The sequence below is a fragment of the Polyodon spathula genome, chromosome 3 (assembly GCF_017654505.1).
Source record: "Polyodon spathula isolate WHYD16114869_AA chromosome 3, ASM1765450v1, whole genome shotgun sequence".
Classification (NCBI taxonomy): Eukaryota; Metazoa; Chordata; class Actinopteri; order Acipenseriformes; family Polyodontidae; genus Polyodon; species Polyodon spathula.
The window spans coordinates 74,475,844-74,495,045 of NC_054536.1; the positions used below are offsets into that span (position 1 = coordinate 74,475,844).

Here is a 19,202-nt window from a genome sequence, read left to right on the forward strand (position 1 = left end):
GAGTCTGACTCTATACTACACAGACTCTTCAGCAATCCTACGTTTAATTTATCTGGCAATGTCATAATAAAAACTGTTTTCTCAAAGTGTATGTAATTTTTCTGTTCTAATTATGTTAGGGACTATTTTCTTCAGCGGAAGGTACCTGGCAAAAATCAGAAGTTCAAGGTAAATATAGCTTTTAAAGTTTTTTTTTTTTTAAATTTTAAAGAGAAAATAAATAAAAAAATAATAGTTTTCTAATAGCGATAGAGCCCTCTCGATGCGTGCTCTATTGTATGGTAGATGACCTTGTTTACGGCTCGGGAAGCATAACTCCAGTCGAGGTCATCTACCACACGGTAGAGCCCGTATCAATGGGCTCTATCACTTAATTAACAACCCTTGGACACAAGAACACAAAAATGCATGCAAACAAACAACAAATAATTAAAACATTAGCCTATACCTTGGATTGAAGGGTTAGTCTATGTTAGACAAGAATGACCTTTTATACAAATAATATCTATGTAGTTGAACTCTTAAGACTTCAGCCTTTCGAATGATGTATTGGATTAGCACAGGGGTTCTCAAACTTTTTCAGTCTGGGACCCCCTTTGTCTGTGAGTGAACAACAGGCAACCCCCAATTTCCATGTAAGTAAAATTAAAACACAGCTATATTTTTAAATAAATGTATGATTTCAAAATATTTAAATCACACACTTTAAAAGGTAAATTTGCAGTTAAAGACTAATTTAGTAATCTACACATTTTCAACTTAAATACAAAAACACAATACATCCTACCTTTTGTGATGTGTGCGCCTGCTTTTCTGAACAAAGGACTTCAAGACAATGCTCTATGCTGGTAATAGTTGGTCATCTTCAACACTGATACGGTTACGGTATTTGCTTTTGATTGCAACCAGATTAGAGAATGCAGACTCACAAAGTTATGTCGATGTAAAAGGCACAAGCACATTCATGGCTTTGTATAGCAGTTCTGAGTATTCCATGCGCAGATAACCAAAAATCACAAAGTAATTGTTTTGAAAAAGTGAGCTTCAGGGTATTATCTCAAGATAAATCCACAAGCTTTTCCTATACTGCTGGGGAAAAGGCTGCATTTTTCATTCATTGGGTTTCTTATCCAAAGGCTACGTGTTGCTGTAATTTGAGGAAAATAATACCTCTACTGGTTTTGTAGGCCTAGCAAGTATGACAGGATGATGTCCTTTATTGTCAACTCACAGAATTAATTCTCCCATGAAATCTGCCATCAGAGAGAAAGTTTCAAAATTGCCATCCTGCACACATGAACATCAGATATTAAGCTTTTGAATGAATGCTTCGATCTTATCATTCATAAAAATAAGGTTCGAATCATGTCCTTGTAGACTTTTGTTGAGCTCACTGAGCCAAGGAAACACATCTGTGAGATAAGCAAGCATTGCAAGCCACTGTTTATCTTGGAGAAGTCATAAAGAAATCATTGTAAAGCATGGAAAACAAATGTGCATTAATTAGTTAGTTGGTTGACCTTTGATGAAGTTCACCATTTTTACAGTCACATCAAGAACCTTGTGAAGCTTCATGATGTATTGAACAATGAGTCCAAGTAGCATTGCATACAAAATGCTGAATCTGAGTCACCAGACCACTTATAGCTCTGACACTCTCAGTACATATAGCAATATACAATATAGAGCTCGACTTGAAAGTGGACCACAAAACAATACATCCTCCTGCATGGATCTGTCGTGAATATATCTTACAAAAGCTTAGAGCTGTGCAGCCCCTGACACATCAGTGGATTCATGTAAACGTCGGCAGCCATTTCATGAATGCGCCATGCAACCGAATCATTTGGAAAGGGTATAACTTTTAATTTACTTGTGGAATCAGGTCCCAGCACAATGATTGCCATGTCAGCAGCACATGGCGCTACAGTGATTCAGCAATGGTGTGGGGCTTACCACTTTTTGCTATCCTTAAAGCCACCATGTAGGACGCACATAGCTTTCGTATTCACACTGCTGACTTGAAAAATGACATCCAATTCTTTCAGATTCGCTAAATTCCTTTTTAAAAATAAATTGGTTCGTCCTTCAGGAAAGGATGCTTGGTTTCTAAATAATGGCGCATCCTTCATATGTAAACCGCAGCTTGATATATTTTTGAAACATGACTTCTATGCTCACATTCCTCACTGGCTGTCTTAGAAGCAGGCTTTTTCAAAAACTGATCGATATTACAACGTAGTTCGCTAATACTAAAACTCATCCACAAATAAAGCTTGTCTTTGTAAAATGGTCACTTAGTTTTTTTATGTTTTCATACGAGATTAACTCTTTTTTGCACCATTGATTGACTCCTCTCTTTTATAGTTATCGGAAAAATCAGTAAGAAATGTCAAGGAAAGGACCACATAATTATCATACCCAATTCTAAAGAGACTCACCCTTCACAGCTTAGCGTGTAACCTTCAAAAACAGTGGTATAACTGTAACTAAGTAACTTCTGGTTATGTTAAGATATAGGTGGGACCCACAGATATGAAGGAAGGAGAAGAAAGTAGAATGTACTAATTAATAGTACTGTTAATTAGGGAGGGTGTGTTTTTGTAAGTCGATGTGCATAAATATACCGTACTGTGCAAAAGTTTTAGGCAGGTGTGAAAAAATGTTGTAAAGTAAGAGTGCTTTCAAAAATAGACATATTAATAGATTATAATTATCAATAAACTAAATGTAAAGTGAGTGAACAGAAGAAAAATCTAAATCAAATCCATATTTAGTGTGACCACCCTTTGCCTTCAAAACAGCATCAATTCTTCTAGTTACACTTGCACAAAGTCAGGGATTTTGTAGGCATATAGTCAGGTGTATGATTAAACAATTATACCAAACAGGTGCTAATGATCATCAATTCAATATGTAGGTTGAAACACAATCATTAACTGAAACAGAAACAGCTATGTAGGCGGAATAGAACTGGGTGAGGAACAGCCAAACTCAGCTAACAAGGTGAGGTGGCTGAAGACAGTTTACTGTCAAAAGTCATACACCATGGCAAGACTGAGCACAGCAACAAGACACAAAGTAGTTATACTGCATCAGCAAGGTCTCTCCCAGGCAGAAATTTCAAGGCAGACAGGGGTTTCCAGATGTGCTGTCCAAGTTCTTTTGAAGAAGCATAAAGATACGGGCAACGTTGAGGACCGTAGACGCAATGGTCAGCCAAGGAAACTTACTGCAACAGATGAAAGACACATCATGCTTACTTCCCTTCACAATCGGAAGATGTCCAGCAATGCCATCAGCTCAGAATTGGCAGAAAACAGTGGGACCCTGGTACACCCATCTACTGTCCGGAGAAGTCTGGTCAGAAGTGGCCTTCATGGAAGACTTGCAGCCAAAAAGCCATACCTCCGACAGGCGACTCAACTATGCACAAAAACATAGGAACTGGGGTGCAGAAAAATGGCAGCAGGTGCTCTGGACTAATGAGTCAAAATTTGAAATATTTGGTGGTAGCAGAAGGCAGTTTGTTCGCCGAAGGGCTGGAGAGCGGTACACGAATGAGTGACTGCAGGCAACAGTGAAGCATGGTGGAGGTTCCTTGCAAGTCTGGGGCTGCATTTCTGCAAATGGAGTTGGGGATTTGGTCAGAATTAATGGTCTACTCAATGCTGAGAAGTACAGGCAGATACTTATCCATCATGCAATACCATCAGGGAGGCATCTGATTGGCCCCAAATTTATTCTGCAGCATGGCAACGACCCCAAACATACAGCGAAAGTCATTAAGAACTATCTTCAGCGTAAAGAAGAACAAGGAGTCCTGGAAGTGATGGTAAATACTGATTTGATGTAGATTTTTCTTCTGTTCACTAACTTTGCATTTTGTTAATTGATAAATATAAACTATTAACATGTCTATTTTTTAAAGCATTCTTACTTTACAGCATTTTTTCACACCTGCCTAAAACTTTTGCACAGTACGGTATATATATATTTTTTAAGTAATCTACCAAATCATTTCTGACCCCCTTCAGACATCCTGGTGACCCCCAGTTTGAGAACCCCTTGATTAGCAAACAATTTAATTTATAATGACCTAAGTAGTACACAAAGTTACACATTAATTGCCCCCTTAATCTGTCAAATAGACGTCAATGTATAAAGACAGTTGGCAAATGGAGGGACCCTAGTTAGATTTTACTGGAGTTTTGTAAAACTATAGAATACAAATAATATCCATGTTTTTGAAATCTAAAGACTCCAGATTTTTGAATGATGTAGTGGATTAGCACATGATGTAGCCTGCTTTACACTGGTTCTGAAGTAACAACAATCACTAAGGCCTTTTTCAGAGAGCATTTTCAAAAGCAGGACACACCTCTCTATACCGTAGGTTGGATTCGCCTAACCACAGCCAATGGTCTGGAAATACCCTTTCTAGGATGCATGGAAGCTAATATCGAGTTCAGGAGACAATCCTTCAAGTCCTTGTTACCAAAGACTCCATGTCTAATTGGTAGTCACTAGATCTGCGTAAATAGTGGGGAGGAACATCAACAAGTACTGTAAAAATCAGTTGCTCAGCTGCCAGGGAAGAAATTATCTGAAGAAACTTCAAAGAAAAGGTGACCATGCCAAGTTAGCAAGATTGTTCTGGGACTGCAAGGAGGAGGATCAGTTTGGTGGTCCTACAAGAATGGATAGCGCCTTAGAGACGATGTAGCTGTTGCTGTACCAACTAAGACATAGCTTTACAATAAACTAATGCGATCCATTTCCGTCTTTCTGCCTGCTGTCGATGGCTGAAGTGTAATGCCGGCTCCAGTGATCAGATTATTTTGCCTCCCCAGCAACGGCTGCAATGCTGCCTCCGGGAACAACCACAGTGCAGTCTCCCCAGTGCGTCAGCATGACAACTGTTTGGATTGAGCTAGGTTGGTTACATCTGTGGATTCTTCAAGTGGGCACTTTCCATCCTCAGTGTTTCATCGACAGTGATTCTGGCGTCTGAGCTTCACCATCCTCCGTCCCCTACTCAACTTACCCATACATCAGCGTTGCTTTTGTTCTACTGTGCTTGAGAGCCCCAGCCAGAATCTCTCCCTCTCAACCACAGCCAGTTGCTGCTCCTTTCTGCTCTTCAGATATAAGTTCACTGTGCAACGCAACTCTTGGCCACTGAACCCGACATCTCTGAGAAACTGGGTTGTAGAGTGTGCCACAAATTCACAACAACCAATCTATGTCCTCGCTGTTCCACTTCAGTAGCTAGTTGATCATACCGAAGTTTCTTCCTCTCATACGCCTCATCCACAGCATCCTCCCATGGCACTGTTAACGCTACCAGATGAACAAGGCATGCTGATCCAGACCACGAGACAATATCTGGTTGAAGGTTAGTGGTGGCAATCTCTGGTGGAAAAATAAGCCGTTGACCAACATAGGCCAGCATTTTCCAGTCTCTAGCAGTTTCCAGTTGTCCTGGGCGAGGCTTGGTTTTAAAACCTTTTCTTGGTGGTTGCTCTCCTGGACAGAGGAATATTGTCCTTTGTGTTTAATGCTTTGATGGAACTGGTGGCAACTTATTGGTCATGTTACGCTTGTCTTCCAATGCTAAGGCCAAATATCGCAGGACCTGGTCATGGCGCCCAGTAAACCGCCATTGGCTAAAACTCCCCTTACATTCTGTCAAAATGTGCCTTAATGTTGCAGGTTATGAACCCAAAGGACATGGATCCTCACCTACCCAGAGGGTTAGATTCTGTGGTGTTAGGAGAACATCATATGTTGATCTGATGAGGAAAATGATCCTGCTCTGTTCCATTGTCCATAGGTCTTGCCAGCCGGTCTTGCATTCTTCCACACTCTCCCGTCTCATCCATTCTCCCTGCTTGGCCCGGGATACAGCCTTTACACACCTCATCCTCTCCTGCTGCTTTTGCACCTCGTTGAATACCAGCTTCCTCTGTTGAGCTGAGGTTGCCTTGTGCCATGTAGGAGGAGCTGAACTGAGACCAAGACCCCCATCTTCCATGCTGAACTTGCCCCATAATATCACCAATTTGAAAGTCAGTCGTTGCATCTTCCACAGCTTTTCAACATAGTTCTTCCAGTTTTCAACATAGGTGCTGCCTCCCTTATGCATTTTTTGCGTGAATCTACTAATGTCATTTCCAGTTGGACCTTGGTGCACTTAAACTCGTTTAAAGCAGAGATTGGTAGCTGCAGTATTCCTTTACCATAAAGTCCCACTCTGCTGAGGCAGCATGGAACTCCCAATCATTTCCTGACGTATGAACTGATTAAAGCTTCCAGCTTCTCAACTGTTGGAGTTTCAGTTTGCCTGGTAAAGTGGTGCTGTCTATGCTCTTCAACTCTTCCACTGCTTGTTGTCTAACTTCTCCCACATAAACTGTGTCCTTTAGATCCCTGTCGTACCATCTTCCAAGACTTTTCACTGGCTCCTTAGACACTGTTGGTATTGCCAAACCATTAATGTAGGAACTTTTATCTACTACTTTACCTTTAATTATAGAGCTGCTCCTTGATTTAGTGGGTTTGAATTGCATTCCTGCCTATTCGATGTAATTTGCCCAATTACCGATTAGTGCAGGCTACTGTTGTAGTCATGGTTGTCATGAGAACCATGTATACTCGAATTGGTGGTAGTCGCATTGCAGAAGCCAAGCGCTCTCCTCCCACTACCCATTTTGATGCCCTAATAATTATTTCCATTGCCATGGTAAGACCAGTGGAGAAATTGAGCATCCTGCTATTATTCCAACTTCTAGGCATTGTCATGTAGTGCTGAATTCTGAATTTGAAAAACAAAATTGCAAATCCCAAAGTAGGCTTTCACTAAATTGTTTATTGTCATCGGTACACTGAAGAAATTAAATGCTGCCCAAAGAAGTTAATGTGGCACTGAACCATATGCAAAATCCAGGAATGTCACATGCCACTCCTTCTTCTCCTTTTTAGCTCATTTAATTGAATCATGCTCATGTGTTCTAAGCACCCTGGGAAACCTGAAATGCCCGCTTTTTGTACTGAAGTGTCAAGCACTACAGAGATAACATGGACATAAACAAAGGAGATAGCTGCAGCTGCACAAAGCACTCAGAGAATATCACTGGCATTTGCAGAACTTTTTGAGATGTTATAATAATACAATAATGACTTGGATCGCATTGTTGAGGAGTTTGGTGATAAAACAAGTGATCAGGAGAGGATTTATCAGTATGCGTGTCTATAAATAGTTATGTGAAAAAAACAGTGAACAAGGGGTGGGGCTTGGCTGGAGATAAATTACTGAGTGTCCTTTTACAATGTTTTCTAAACCTGTTTTACTCTGAAAGAAAATTTAAACAGCGCATGTGAAATAAACATGCTGGCCATTCTCGGTGGAAGTGTACAGTGGATTCAATGCAGCACTGTTACTACTGGCCCACAGTGATGGTGGATGTGCAAGCTTGGACTGGGCAGTGTACAAGATGTCCTTACTCTATCTAGAGATGTACTTCCTCATACTAGAACTCCTTTAGTGTGCATGAACTATACAGTCTTGGAAAAAAAAACATTTGATTGTTATGGAAATGTTCTAGTACTCACTGACGTGTTCACTAAATTTATTGTCGCTATCCCAACAAAGAATCAGACAGCAGTTACAACTGTGGAAGCCATCATAAAACATTGGTGTGTCTACTTTGGTTGCCCGGCACACCTACACTCAGAAGATGGCAGAAATTTGAAATCCTCTGTCATTGCATACCTGTGTAAAGTTTATGGCACAGAGAAAAGTAGGACCGCACCATATCACCCACAGGGAAATGCATACTGTGAAAGATTTAATTGCACCATCCATGATATGCTGAGGGAGTCCTTGGCATCATTCTGGAAGAGAACCTCTATAAAGATGAAGCTTCCAATCTGGATGCACACCGTGCACAACTCTGGACAGCATGCAAGATAGTTCGTAAGACAGCTTCTGAGCTGCAGCTAGTTGGAAGAGAACATAAGACTGTTTCTGAGGCACTAATTCATCCTGGGGACAAAGTACTCTTGAAAAACCACAAACCAAGAGGAAGAAACAAAATTCAAGACATTTGGGTACAAGATCCCTATGTGGTTGTTTACCATACAAACCCTGAGCTCCCCGTTTACAGAACACATCCTGAGAAAGGTAGTCCAACGCATGTTGTTCACCATGTACAGTTGAAACACTGTACATTCCCCATGAAACCTGAAGTTAGAGAAAGGACCAAATGCAAAGAACCTGCTATTGATCCCAATGCAAAATTGAATGAAGAACAGGCAGATTACAGAAATGTGTTATGTTTCTCAACTCCATGGCAGGACCAGGAGTCTGTACAGCATCCCACTCTGCACTGCAGAGGAACCAACTTCCGAGAATTGTGAGACTTTGAACCTTTCAGACATTGATAGCTGAGAGCAAAATTCTACTTTGATTGAAGGGTCATTGCCTTCTGCTGATATGTCTAATAATTGGACCAGCAGATTAGCTTTGAGTACAGCTAATGAACCTGAATCATAAGTTTTGCTGACATCACCTGAGACATCTGAGGACAACAGCCCAAAGTGTTCACAGAAACCATTGTTCAAGGACTGTAACCCATTAGCGAGGGTCTGTTTAACAGACACTCCTCCACAGTTAAGATCTCAGAGACATAATAAAGGGATAGACTTTACTTTGACAACCTTCAGATGCAGGCAAGCCAAATAACACTTAAAAGACAGCAGGCCAAAAAGACTGTTCTTCAATGAACAGCAGAAATAATGCAGAAGTCAGGACTCCTGTTGGTTTAGTAAGCTTATGGATTAATTCCAGTACTAGATTGTTTTCTTATGAACTGTAATGGTGTAAGTTTGACTTTGTAATGAGGTATACAATTGTGACTTTGATTTTTTTAGATCATTGAGGATAATGATAATTCACAGCAGGGAGGAATGTAAGGAATCAAGTGCAACCCCTTAGTTTTCATTTATTCAGTCAGACATGGCCACCAGTGACATGCAAAATACTCCCTTACATACTGTATGATCTAACTTACATCCCAGCATTTTGTCACTCATTTTGTATAGGCTAATGTAAATACAAGCGTAGAAGTATTAGGAGTAGACCTATGAATTAAAAAAAAAAATGCTTCTACAAATCTTCATTTTTCTCAGCAGTACTGACTGTAAAAAAGACACTTTCCAAATCACAGTTCCCAGGTATAATGTAAATGATGAGAACTGTGGAATGGTAAATATGCTCTGCATTGCAAAGGCTGGAATTATATATTATTAAAACAATTAATTAATGTTTATAAATATAAGAAATCACTGCATCACATGTGACAAGATTGTTCAATGAAACATTTCTAAATACTGCATTAACAAATAGTGCTATGGCAATAAAAACAAAATAAGATCAAGATTACAGCAAAGTAAATCCTGCACAAACAAAGTATTGCTCTTATGTTTGCATTTCCCTGCGTTTCATCAAAATCGACCCCCTAAGGTTCTGTGAATAGAATCCTTGGTTCAATAGCACAGTGACAGAAGAAAATGGCAAACTTTACCTGTAGAATTTCCTGAGATATATTCTTCAATCCTTTGGGCTGCTGCACAGCCAAGTGTAGGAAGTTGCAGCCACAAGAGTCTTTTAACTTCACATTTGCTCCTGAAATAAATTAAACACACACATGATATATATATATATATATATATATATATATATATATATATATATATATATATATATATATATATATATATATATAGTATATAATATAATATAATATCTCAACAGATTACAGGTATATTTAATAAATAATTTTTGAATTCTTATAGACTTCATATATTTAATCAGTGTTATTTCAATAAGAAACAAGTTACTTATAAACGCTAATAAAGCAGATGGTATTTGTTATTTTACAAATGTTTGTTTCATGTTTGTTTAATTTAGGAACTTAGATTAGATTTTGCAAATGCAGTGTTATTTCACAGTTCGATGACTCATTGTTTGGCCCTGTTGAGAGTAGAGTACATTTTACATTTTTTTTTTTTTACACTGACTGATTTCTTGTTTTAATTTTCATTAGGTGGACAGAGGAATAAGGAGGAAACACACTTTAATCAGACCTCCATTTTTTCTTTTGTTCTTGCAAAATGTAATCTTAGAATCCTACCTCTCCATATTAAAAGCTCAACTGTCCGCCAGGCTCCACAAGCTGTAGCCAGTACAAGAGGGGAGTGGGACTCACAGTCAAGACTGTCAATGTTGGCACCCTACAAGCACAGTAAATACAAGGGGGCAGATTCAATCGAACTTGTGTACACTGCCTGTTGGTATTAAAACAAAAATTCACAATGCCGTCCAATTGCTTGGTATTAAAACAAACAAAAAAAAGTTTGTAGGCTTTGGATGAAAACTATTTCAAACAAACATATTTAAACATATTGAAAAGCTGATGAAAAACAGTCATTTACATGTATTTAACACATTAGAAAGTACATTTACAGCAAGATGAACATGAAGTGTATGAATAGAAAACTGCTTTGGCAGAGTGTCAAGCTTTATTTCCTTATTTAAAAGTTTAATAATGTTCTACAATATCATTGCATGCTACTCACCTTCAGCATATATTTTACAACCCCCTCAGTCACTGCGTGCATAATGGTACCATCTTAATTTCCTATCTATGTTATAATGCATAAATATTTTTTTTTCTTTCAAAGATTTGGCAGGACAAGTTCTCGAACCACATAGAATTCACACAAACAGTTTTTAAAACATGAATTAAAAATGTTAACAGAAGGGGATAATTTATTGAAATATTGATTTTTGAGCTTAATTACACACAGCCACTCTTCTACTATGATAGGCGTATTGTAAATAATATGTGTGCTACAGCATAGCAACAAAAAGTGAGCAATACTGAGTCAATATTAGTTCATGTGGAAGAAGAATATAACACCTTTTATGTGCTTTGTATGTATATATAAATCGGCACACACAAAAGACAGTCACATGCTTCCATACTGGATTTACTAACATTTGCAGCCTCAGAAAGGGGAGCTGCTCTTGTTGCCTAGGTTATATCAGTTAAATTGTCTTTATATTGTGCTAGCAACAAGTGTACTGTTTATTTCCAGCAATAGAAATGGAAACTTGATCTTTACCTCTTCTATAAAGACACTTTGGCTGATCTTACATATGTCAATGACAGACATCAAGAACTGAAGAGCAGCTCCTAAACTCAGAGCTTATACATTGGATATTTACATGTTAATAAGGCAAGTTGCTGTTTAATGAGCCTCCATATTGCTGATTAGTATACAATCACATCTTCTTACAGCACCAGGTACAAAACATCACGTGTGTACATCACATGAAAGTTACATGCAAAAAAGAATGTTATGTTTACTCCCTAAAGACTGTTATATGAATAACTTTTTTGTTCAATGAGATGATAAATCCCTTTCAACCAGTGCGATTATAAAACACAGGTTAAATAAGGTTAAAACTAGGTAAAATATTTACCTTCACCAAAAGGTATTCCACCAGTTCAACGTGATCAAACATTGTGGCCCTATTAAAAGAAATACGTATTCAGATTTTTTATACTGTATGCATAGGTATTTAAAGGGTTAATCACTGGTGAGGTTTCCATGGAAAAAATACGTCTCACCTTTTTCTCACACTATTTTAGTAGTATCTTTCAAGTAATTTAGGTTTTCTTGTAGTTTTCTATTAGGGAGAGAAATTATCCTTCAAAATGCAAATTACCTAATAATATTATAATATGGGAGGCTGTATTTGAATGTTTCTGTCTGTGTTTCAATTTGGCCTTGTGTGATGACTGACATTGTGCTGCTTTCTTAAACAGGGTTTACAAGACATTTTTAGGTTGTGTTGAAGAATCACAAATGCAGCCTGCCTCATTTGGCCACCAAAAATTTGATTAAACATTACAAAAATACAACCTCCCTATAAATAGCTAAATAATTTCCTGGTACAACCTTCAGTTACAGTAGAAAGTTGTGCAAGGTTACGTCACAAACGAGATCTTCACTGCTGCACTCTCCTTTTATTTATTAGCTTTGTTTTGTACAGTATTTTGTTTTGCATTTTTGTTTTGTTTCTCTGTTCCCATGCTGTGTGTGTGTTACCTGCTTGCTTGGCTACACCCAGTGGTCCTACCAAGGAATTACACCTGTTGTGGAACTTACAAATGTGTCCTTCCACAGAGGAAAATAAACTCACGCATGTGGTGCATTTTAAAGGAATCACTTTATATTTACATTAAATATATTTAAAGAGTTTGCTTTATGAATGCAATTACCTTTTTAAAAGTATTTTAAGAGTATGCTTGTGTTATTAGAATGACTAAATGTTTTAATGATTAATTTCAAATTTAACAATACATGAAAACAATTGTATAAAATAGCAGATGAAATGTAATAAAGTCTAACTTATGCAACAGTGTCTGATGAGCTCCGTCGATAAGATTGACCACATCCAGTCCTCCGTTGTATGTTGACAGCATTAGTTTGACAGCTTCAATGGCTCCTTGCGTACAAGCGAAATGAAGTGCAGTGGATTTGTCACTCTGTATAATAACATTTGAAGAAAAGGAAATGTTTAATTCTGGGTTGTTAGTGTTTTCTTTGTAAATATAAAAACACTTTTTTTTTTTACAGTTTTTACAGAAAACTTGCTGGAAAAAACAGACTTTAACCATGTATAATAGAATGCTGGCAATCTTTCTGGCAATCAGAGCTCACGGTTTGTCTGCTGTATTCCACAAATTCAAACATATAGAAACCCAATTCCTTACATTATGCGTACCATACTGAGTTTTTACTGTGCTGCATTCTCAATGTTGGTACAATTCATGTCACCTGCTTTAAAAAGTCAACTGCAAAGTCAACATTTTTCCTCTTTTCAATGAAAATCACAATGGACTGGGTTGGTCGTGAAAAGAATAAAAATAATAATACAAATATACACAACGATATATAACCCAATCATAGAACTGCGAGCAGCTATGTGGGTTAAACCGACACATATTTTGTATATATCGACATATATACGAAATTATCTTGAGTCACGAATTTGGATTCTGTTGGTCTATAAAGACCATGTGCGGTTATTACATATGCAATTCATGGAACATGGTATAAATATATATATATATATATATAATATATATATATATATATATATATATATATATATATATATATATATATATATATACACACAACAGTTGAATTCCCTAGCTCATACACATGTCAATAAGTATGCCATGTTTAGTAAAGATACAACTTCAGTTATTATATATTTTGATTCATCAACAAGGAGAATAATAACTTTTTGTCCACTTTTAACTGCCTAGCTCCCCTAATTTAGTTTTATATGTTATTTTATAGTGTTTAGAGCTGTCCAGAAAAATTATTTGAACGGTGCCGAAATAACTGGGATAGCTGTGGCAATACTTTAGATTTTCCATAAAGTTCAGTCCTGTACAGGTAGTTACAATAGTTTTCCTCCAACATTTATTCTGACTTGAGAGTCAATAAATATATTTACAAATGTAAATGTTTTACCTGTTGCAAATCAATTTTTGCCCCATTTGCTATGCATAGTTGAATTACTTCAATGTTCCCACCATGGACAGCCAAGTGAAGGGGGCTACTACCGGATTTGTCCACATAGTTAATATGACGCTCAATTTGATGGCCCAACTCTTCTCCTTAACAGATACAGAATAAAACATATGTTAAGTTTTAAAGAATATTCTACACTAGACACCATTGAAATAGAAGAGTCAACAAAGACATAATGCAGGATTAGAAACTAAATTAATATTTTAATATTAAATATTTTTATTAAAGTTTTTTTTTCCCCAGATTTATAAATATTTAGCAAATCGGAATATTTAAAATATTTAGCAACTTTTCAACATTTAAATGTTACATCTTTATTTTAAATATAAATATATATTTTGTTATTAAATATTTCTTTTGAGAATCAAGAATTAGCTGATCGCAAATAAATATGGATTTTGTGAACTTAAATATTTAACTCAATCTTAAATCTCTTAACACAGTTTAACATTTAGCTAAATATTAAACTCGCCAGCTAAATATGGAGTTTGTATGCAAATGAGCTCCATCCATTGTGCTTTCTCACGATTTGTTTGGCTTTTGCAATGCTAAATGGGAAATATGCAAATTTCAGCATTACAAGAGCCAATGAAATTGCGTGAAAGCACAAAGTGGGCGGTTTCATTTGCATACAAACTCAAGATTTAGCTGGACAGTTAAATATTTAGCTTTAAAAGGTTGCGACCCCTGACCTCAAAAGAAAAAAAAAACGATGATTCGCAGACACAAGGAACATGATAGTGAAAAGAGGCAGCGCACTTTTCAGTAACCTGGCTTCACAATTTGACTCGCTGCAGTTAGTCTACACCTTCAGAAAATAAGATGTACTGCAAGGTGTGTGTCCAGTATGACATAAACCAGTGTGGCAGCTTTAAGATAGTCAATTTTAAAAACACATGAAAAATTATGCAATCCTTATAACTGTGAAAGACTGCCAAACAAGGCACATCAAAAATGTAACAATTACTGCACACTATAAACACTAAAAGCTAAAAGTGCTTTTTAGAACATCTCACGCCCTTGCAAAGCATATACAACCATATTCTGATTTTGAATTGATGTGTGACCTGGATGAGGCAAAAAAATTAAATATGGGGAAACCTATAGAAATTCTAAACATTCACAGGAATGAATACACACTATTGCGAAGACTCAGTGTCCAGGCCAGTTAACCAGAATGGCAACTGTTAAATATTTGTTGGTTATCTTGGTCGGTTCTACAGATAGTTCCATTACTGAGGCAGCGATATACTATGTGATATATGCTGTCAATGGTGTTGTCCACAAAGACTTTACTGGGGAAGGCAGATGCACAAACCCAATTAATATATCTGAGAATGAGCATTAATGTTTATTGTATCTATCATTTGTATTAAAAAATACTTGAATAAATAATCTAAATTTATAAGTGTTAATTTTTTAGGAAAATAAAATGTATGCCTAATAATTTTGGGACCACAACAGCTGTTATTAATTTAACTCTTTACATAAGGCCTAGCAAATTTCAAAAGACCATTGTCTTAGTTTCTAATCCTGCATCATGACAAACAAAAATGTCGTCCGTTTTGTTTTCCACAACAAACTTGAACCAGCTCTTCAAAAGCATTTACTTTCAACAGTACCTCACAAAATCCTGACATGCTTTTGTGATTTATCTCCTGTGGTGCACAGAAACTTTAGAACTTTAAAATTTAGAACTATAGCATGGCAGCCACGAGATTAACTGAAGCAAAACCTTTCTAAGAAATGCAAATAGGCTGACATCTCACAAGATTACAATTTACAGTACCAACAAGATCAAATTGAGCACCACCATATTGCTGAGAGACCAGGCTTATTTTGTTGTGGTGTACACTGTTACCCTTTATTTTTGAACAAACTATTTAAGACAAAGACCTCTGGCATGGACACTAAAAATGCACAAAAGCAGCTTTAAGTAAACATGGTATCTTAATCACATCCTACATTTGAATTAAAAATAAATATATAATAATAATAATAATTGCATATATAAACCAACCTTTTTTTAAAACTATTTCCATACATTTTTTTGAACCTGTAAAAGCAGCTGCATGGATGGCAAAATGTCCCAGCTTGTTTTGTCTGCGCAGATGTGCACCATGTGTGAGCTAAAAAGTAAAAAGAAATAAAAAGAAATGTAATTACGTTAACACTAGAACTACCAAGGCAGTCATTTTGACCTTTTTTAGAATTTACATTTAAATTGCTGTGCGTGTGTTTAAGATACAGAGCTGTGCTAATTAACCTGACAAAGAAAGAATCACATAGCTGTAAAAATTAGCGAGATAAAATACTGTCATACCTATTCTAAAACATATTATTATTTGTATTTATCAGTTGGGGCTTGCAGATATGTATTGAAGTTTGATTATATCAGTGAGCGGTCTGTTGACATTTCTATAACACATTTTTATACATGTATCTCTAAGCAGAGTACATAATAATAAAAAAAAAATACTTAAAAAAATAAAGTTACGTTAAGGCAGACTCACACAGATATTGGTTTATTAAGTCAGGGCTACACTTAAAAATAAAGCATGCTGCTTTTCCAGCCAGTGGGCTAGCTACAGCTGAGCAGTGTAGTGCCACTCAGACTGTGACAAAATAATAAAAGAAACAAACTGTTTTGGCCATGTGCTACAGCAGTCTCCAGTTTTTTTTTTCTTGGTTTTCTTATTCCTCCACTGTGGCTCTCTTTTGCTGTTTCTTCTCCAGTTATCTCTCTGTTTTTCAGCTCTTTTTTGTCTCACACCACTTGTTCGTCTCACCAGCCTGCTACTTATCCCCCTGCCCAGGCCACGCCCCTGGTGTAGCAACCACCAATCTCATTTACTGCTTCCCACTTACGATCCCTTGATCGTTGCAACATCTTATCCCTTGATTTGTGACAACAATGTTGCAACTGGTTCTCACTCCCGCATGAAGTCGAGCTTCTGATTGGTGGCGAATTGCCACTGACATCCCTGAACACTGCTGCAGTTGAACCTTTGACTCTTGGTCACAGAACCTTTCTGAACATGGTAACAACAGACCCAGGGTTTACAAATTACAATATATATATATATATATATAATATATATATATATATATATATAATATGAAAAAAAACAACTATTTTATGGCTTTTTATATGTTTACAAAAAAACCAAAATCTTCTTTATAATGTTCCCCTGTGTTCTGAAAAAAGGACATCAATTCCAAGATGCTACTTTACAAAATAGAATTTTTATCGGAAGAGAGTCAACTACAGGCAAAAAACCCTGGTCCTGGGGGAGCATCCCACTGAAAAACACTTGGTCCTTAAAACGTTAAATTAAATTGTGTAAATAAATAAATAAATAATCAACAATGACAAGTTTACCTTTTCCTGTACCTTGCAAACCAAACTGAGCTCATTGCTCATTATTTATTTTTTTATTTTTTATTTTTTTGTAAAAAAAAAAAAACTCTGTAAATTGTAAAATTTTCCCATTTAGCAAAACACACACATAAACCTGCATCTATGTAGGCTGAAGGATATATAACATTTAAATAACAAAATGTTGAGTAGGAGACTTTGGCTAGAGACTTTACTTGCCAGGAGATTTAACGCTTCATGGTTGTCGATAGAACAAGCCAACATCACTGGGGTGTTTCCAAGATCTCCTTCCAGGTTCATGTCTACATTGCTGTGAGACAGTAACACCTAGAACCATATGAGCATAAATAACCACACCAATGTGTTACTTTCATATTAGTACCATACTAACACAAGGGTTTATATTTGAAAATACGTGATCAATTAAAAATAAGGAACACTCAAAAGTGTTCCCCAATAACAAAAACTAAACATGAAAATTATTCTACTGCAAAATGAAAGTTCTTACCAGTTAGTTGAACCTGCATATTCCTGGTAACTAATCACATCAAATGCTGTTTGTACCAAAGATTCTGCATCTATAGTCATTTGTTACTGTTTTTTTGGGGTCAGTTGACTTACCTCAACAATCTCATTGTGTCTTAAGTTTATAGCCATGTGTAAAGGAGACATTAGGTTGGTGTTCAGGATGTTTGGGTCTGCTCCTAATTCCAGCAGTGTTCTACAGCTTTCTGACTGTTTGTTTTTGACAGCCAAATGCAGGGGTGTATTCCCTTTGTTATCTGTTATGTTTAAACCTGGGTCAAGAATAATTGAAAATGAAAATTACAAACATTGAAAAAATAAATGTAAATTAAGGACTAAATGTGAGCAGATGTTAATGCATAACTATTAGTTTATTCCTAAATGTGTTGCAAATTGTGAATTTCTAATTAGTAAGTGTATATATTTTAAAAAATGTGTCCATGGACCTCAATGTCTTTAAAAGGATGCAAGCTAAGAGAGATTCAACTAGTATCTTACCTTCAGAGCCAGTTGTGTTTATGATAGCTTGTATCAACTGAATCCGTCCACCCCCAGCAGCATAGTGCAAAGGGCTTGAATTGGGTGAATCTGCACTCCTCAGGCAATCAGGCTTCATCTTTATCAAGGCATCTAGCTCAGCTATATGACTATCAGACACCACCTGGTATGCCTAGGAGATATAAGAGTATATAATAAATTAAGCTTCTGGGATCTACACATTATTAAAAAAAAAAAAAAAAAAGCGTCTAATCTAAATAGACTACCATTAAACCATTAATACCATAAAAATACCAGACAATTTTCAGGCAAATTAGTTTCCGGTAACCTTTCAAAAAGTTTGCTTTATGGCAAAACTTTAAATATTGACTACAGTAGCTTCAAATCACTTTTTGTTTTCTTTGTCTCTTACGATTTTATGGTGTTTGCGATCATTCTGAGTAGTTGTGTTTCATCCTTCGTTTCATTAAAAATGGGACAATTTAAATAGACAGAAAGTAGTAGGGCTGGCAGAGTTCACATTGTTACTTGATTTGAATAGACTGCATGAGGTCAGCTCAACGCAAGGTGAAGGCAGATTTAGAGAGAAATTGCAATATTTGGTAATGATTTTCACGAACAAGTCTTCCCACAATTGCTGAGGTAATCCATTGTTAATCATTTACTTCCAATGCAATACTAGTGAGTGGGATATTTGTTCTTTATTATACCACCCCTGAACTTGTCTGAGTCTTGCTTACTTAATGTATTGCCCATTTTTAAAGAGGGGATATATAGAGATATGAAGATAGCAAACTTACCTGGAATATATCTGCTGAATCATCTTCATTGACAACATATTCATCGAAACTGCTCTGTTTCTTCTTTTCATTAAGCAAATACATTGGGCAGGATCTCATTTGTTTATTTTTTATAATTTGTCTAAAACAGGAGAAGTAATAGTCTATGTAAATCCGATTGAAAAGAACATCAATTATTTCTCTCTCTGTTTGTAGTACTACTATACCAGTGTATACGGTATATAGGGAATACAGAGTACATGTACAGGATCAGTATTTGGTGAAATATCCATAAAGGCAACATTGGCCCATTTTTTTCATTGCAATAAGTGATACTTGTG

At 36.6% G+C, this 19,202-nt stretch overlaps 1 protein-coding gene across 1 annotated transcript in view; it reads right to left on the reverse strand.

Moving 5' to 3' along the window:
- The window catches only part of LOC121309374 (transient receptor potential cation channel subfamily A member 1-like), a 44,375-nt gene extending 25,409 nt beyond the window's left edge, over positions 1-18,966 (reverse strand). Inside the window, exons 1-10 of the mRNA XM_041242261.1 lie at positions 18,883-18,966; positions 18,083-18,254; positions 17,681-17,856; positions 17,279-17,386; positions 15,701-15,809; positions 13,621-13,766; positions 12,484-12,620; positions 11,552-11,600; positions 10,197-10,296; positions 9,588-9,688 (exon numbers count right to left, since the gene is read on the reverse strand). Of these exons, the coding sequence (XP_041098195.1) occupies positions 9,588-9,688; positions 10,197-10,296; positions 11,552-11,600; positions 12,484-12,620; positions 13,621-13,766; positions 15,701-15,809; positions 17,279-17,386; positions 17,681-17,856; positions 18,083-18,254; positions 18,883-18,966 (1,182 nt within the window). The remainder of the gene's footprint in view (positions 1-9,587; positions 9,689-10,196; positions 10,297-11,551; positions 11,601-12,483; positions 12,621-13,620; positions 13,767-15,700; positions 15,810-17,278; positions 17,387-17,680; positions 17,857-18,082; positions 18,255-18,882) is intronic.
- Between the last annotated feature and the right edge of the window lie 236 nt (positions 18,967-19,202).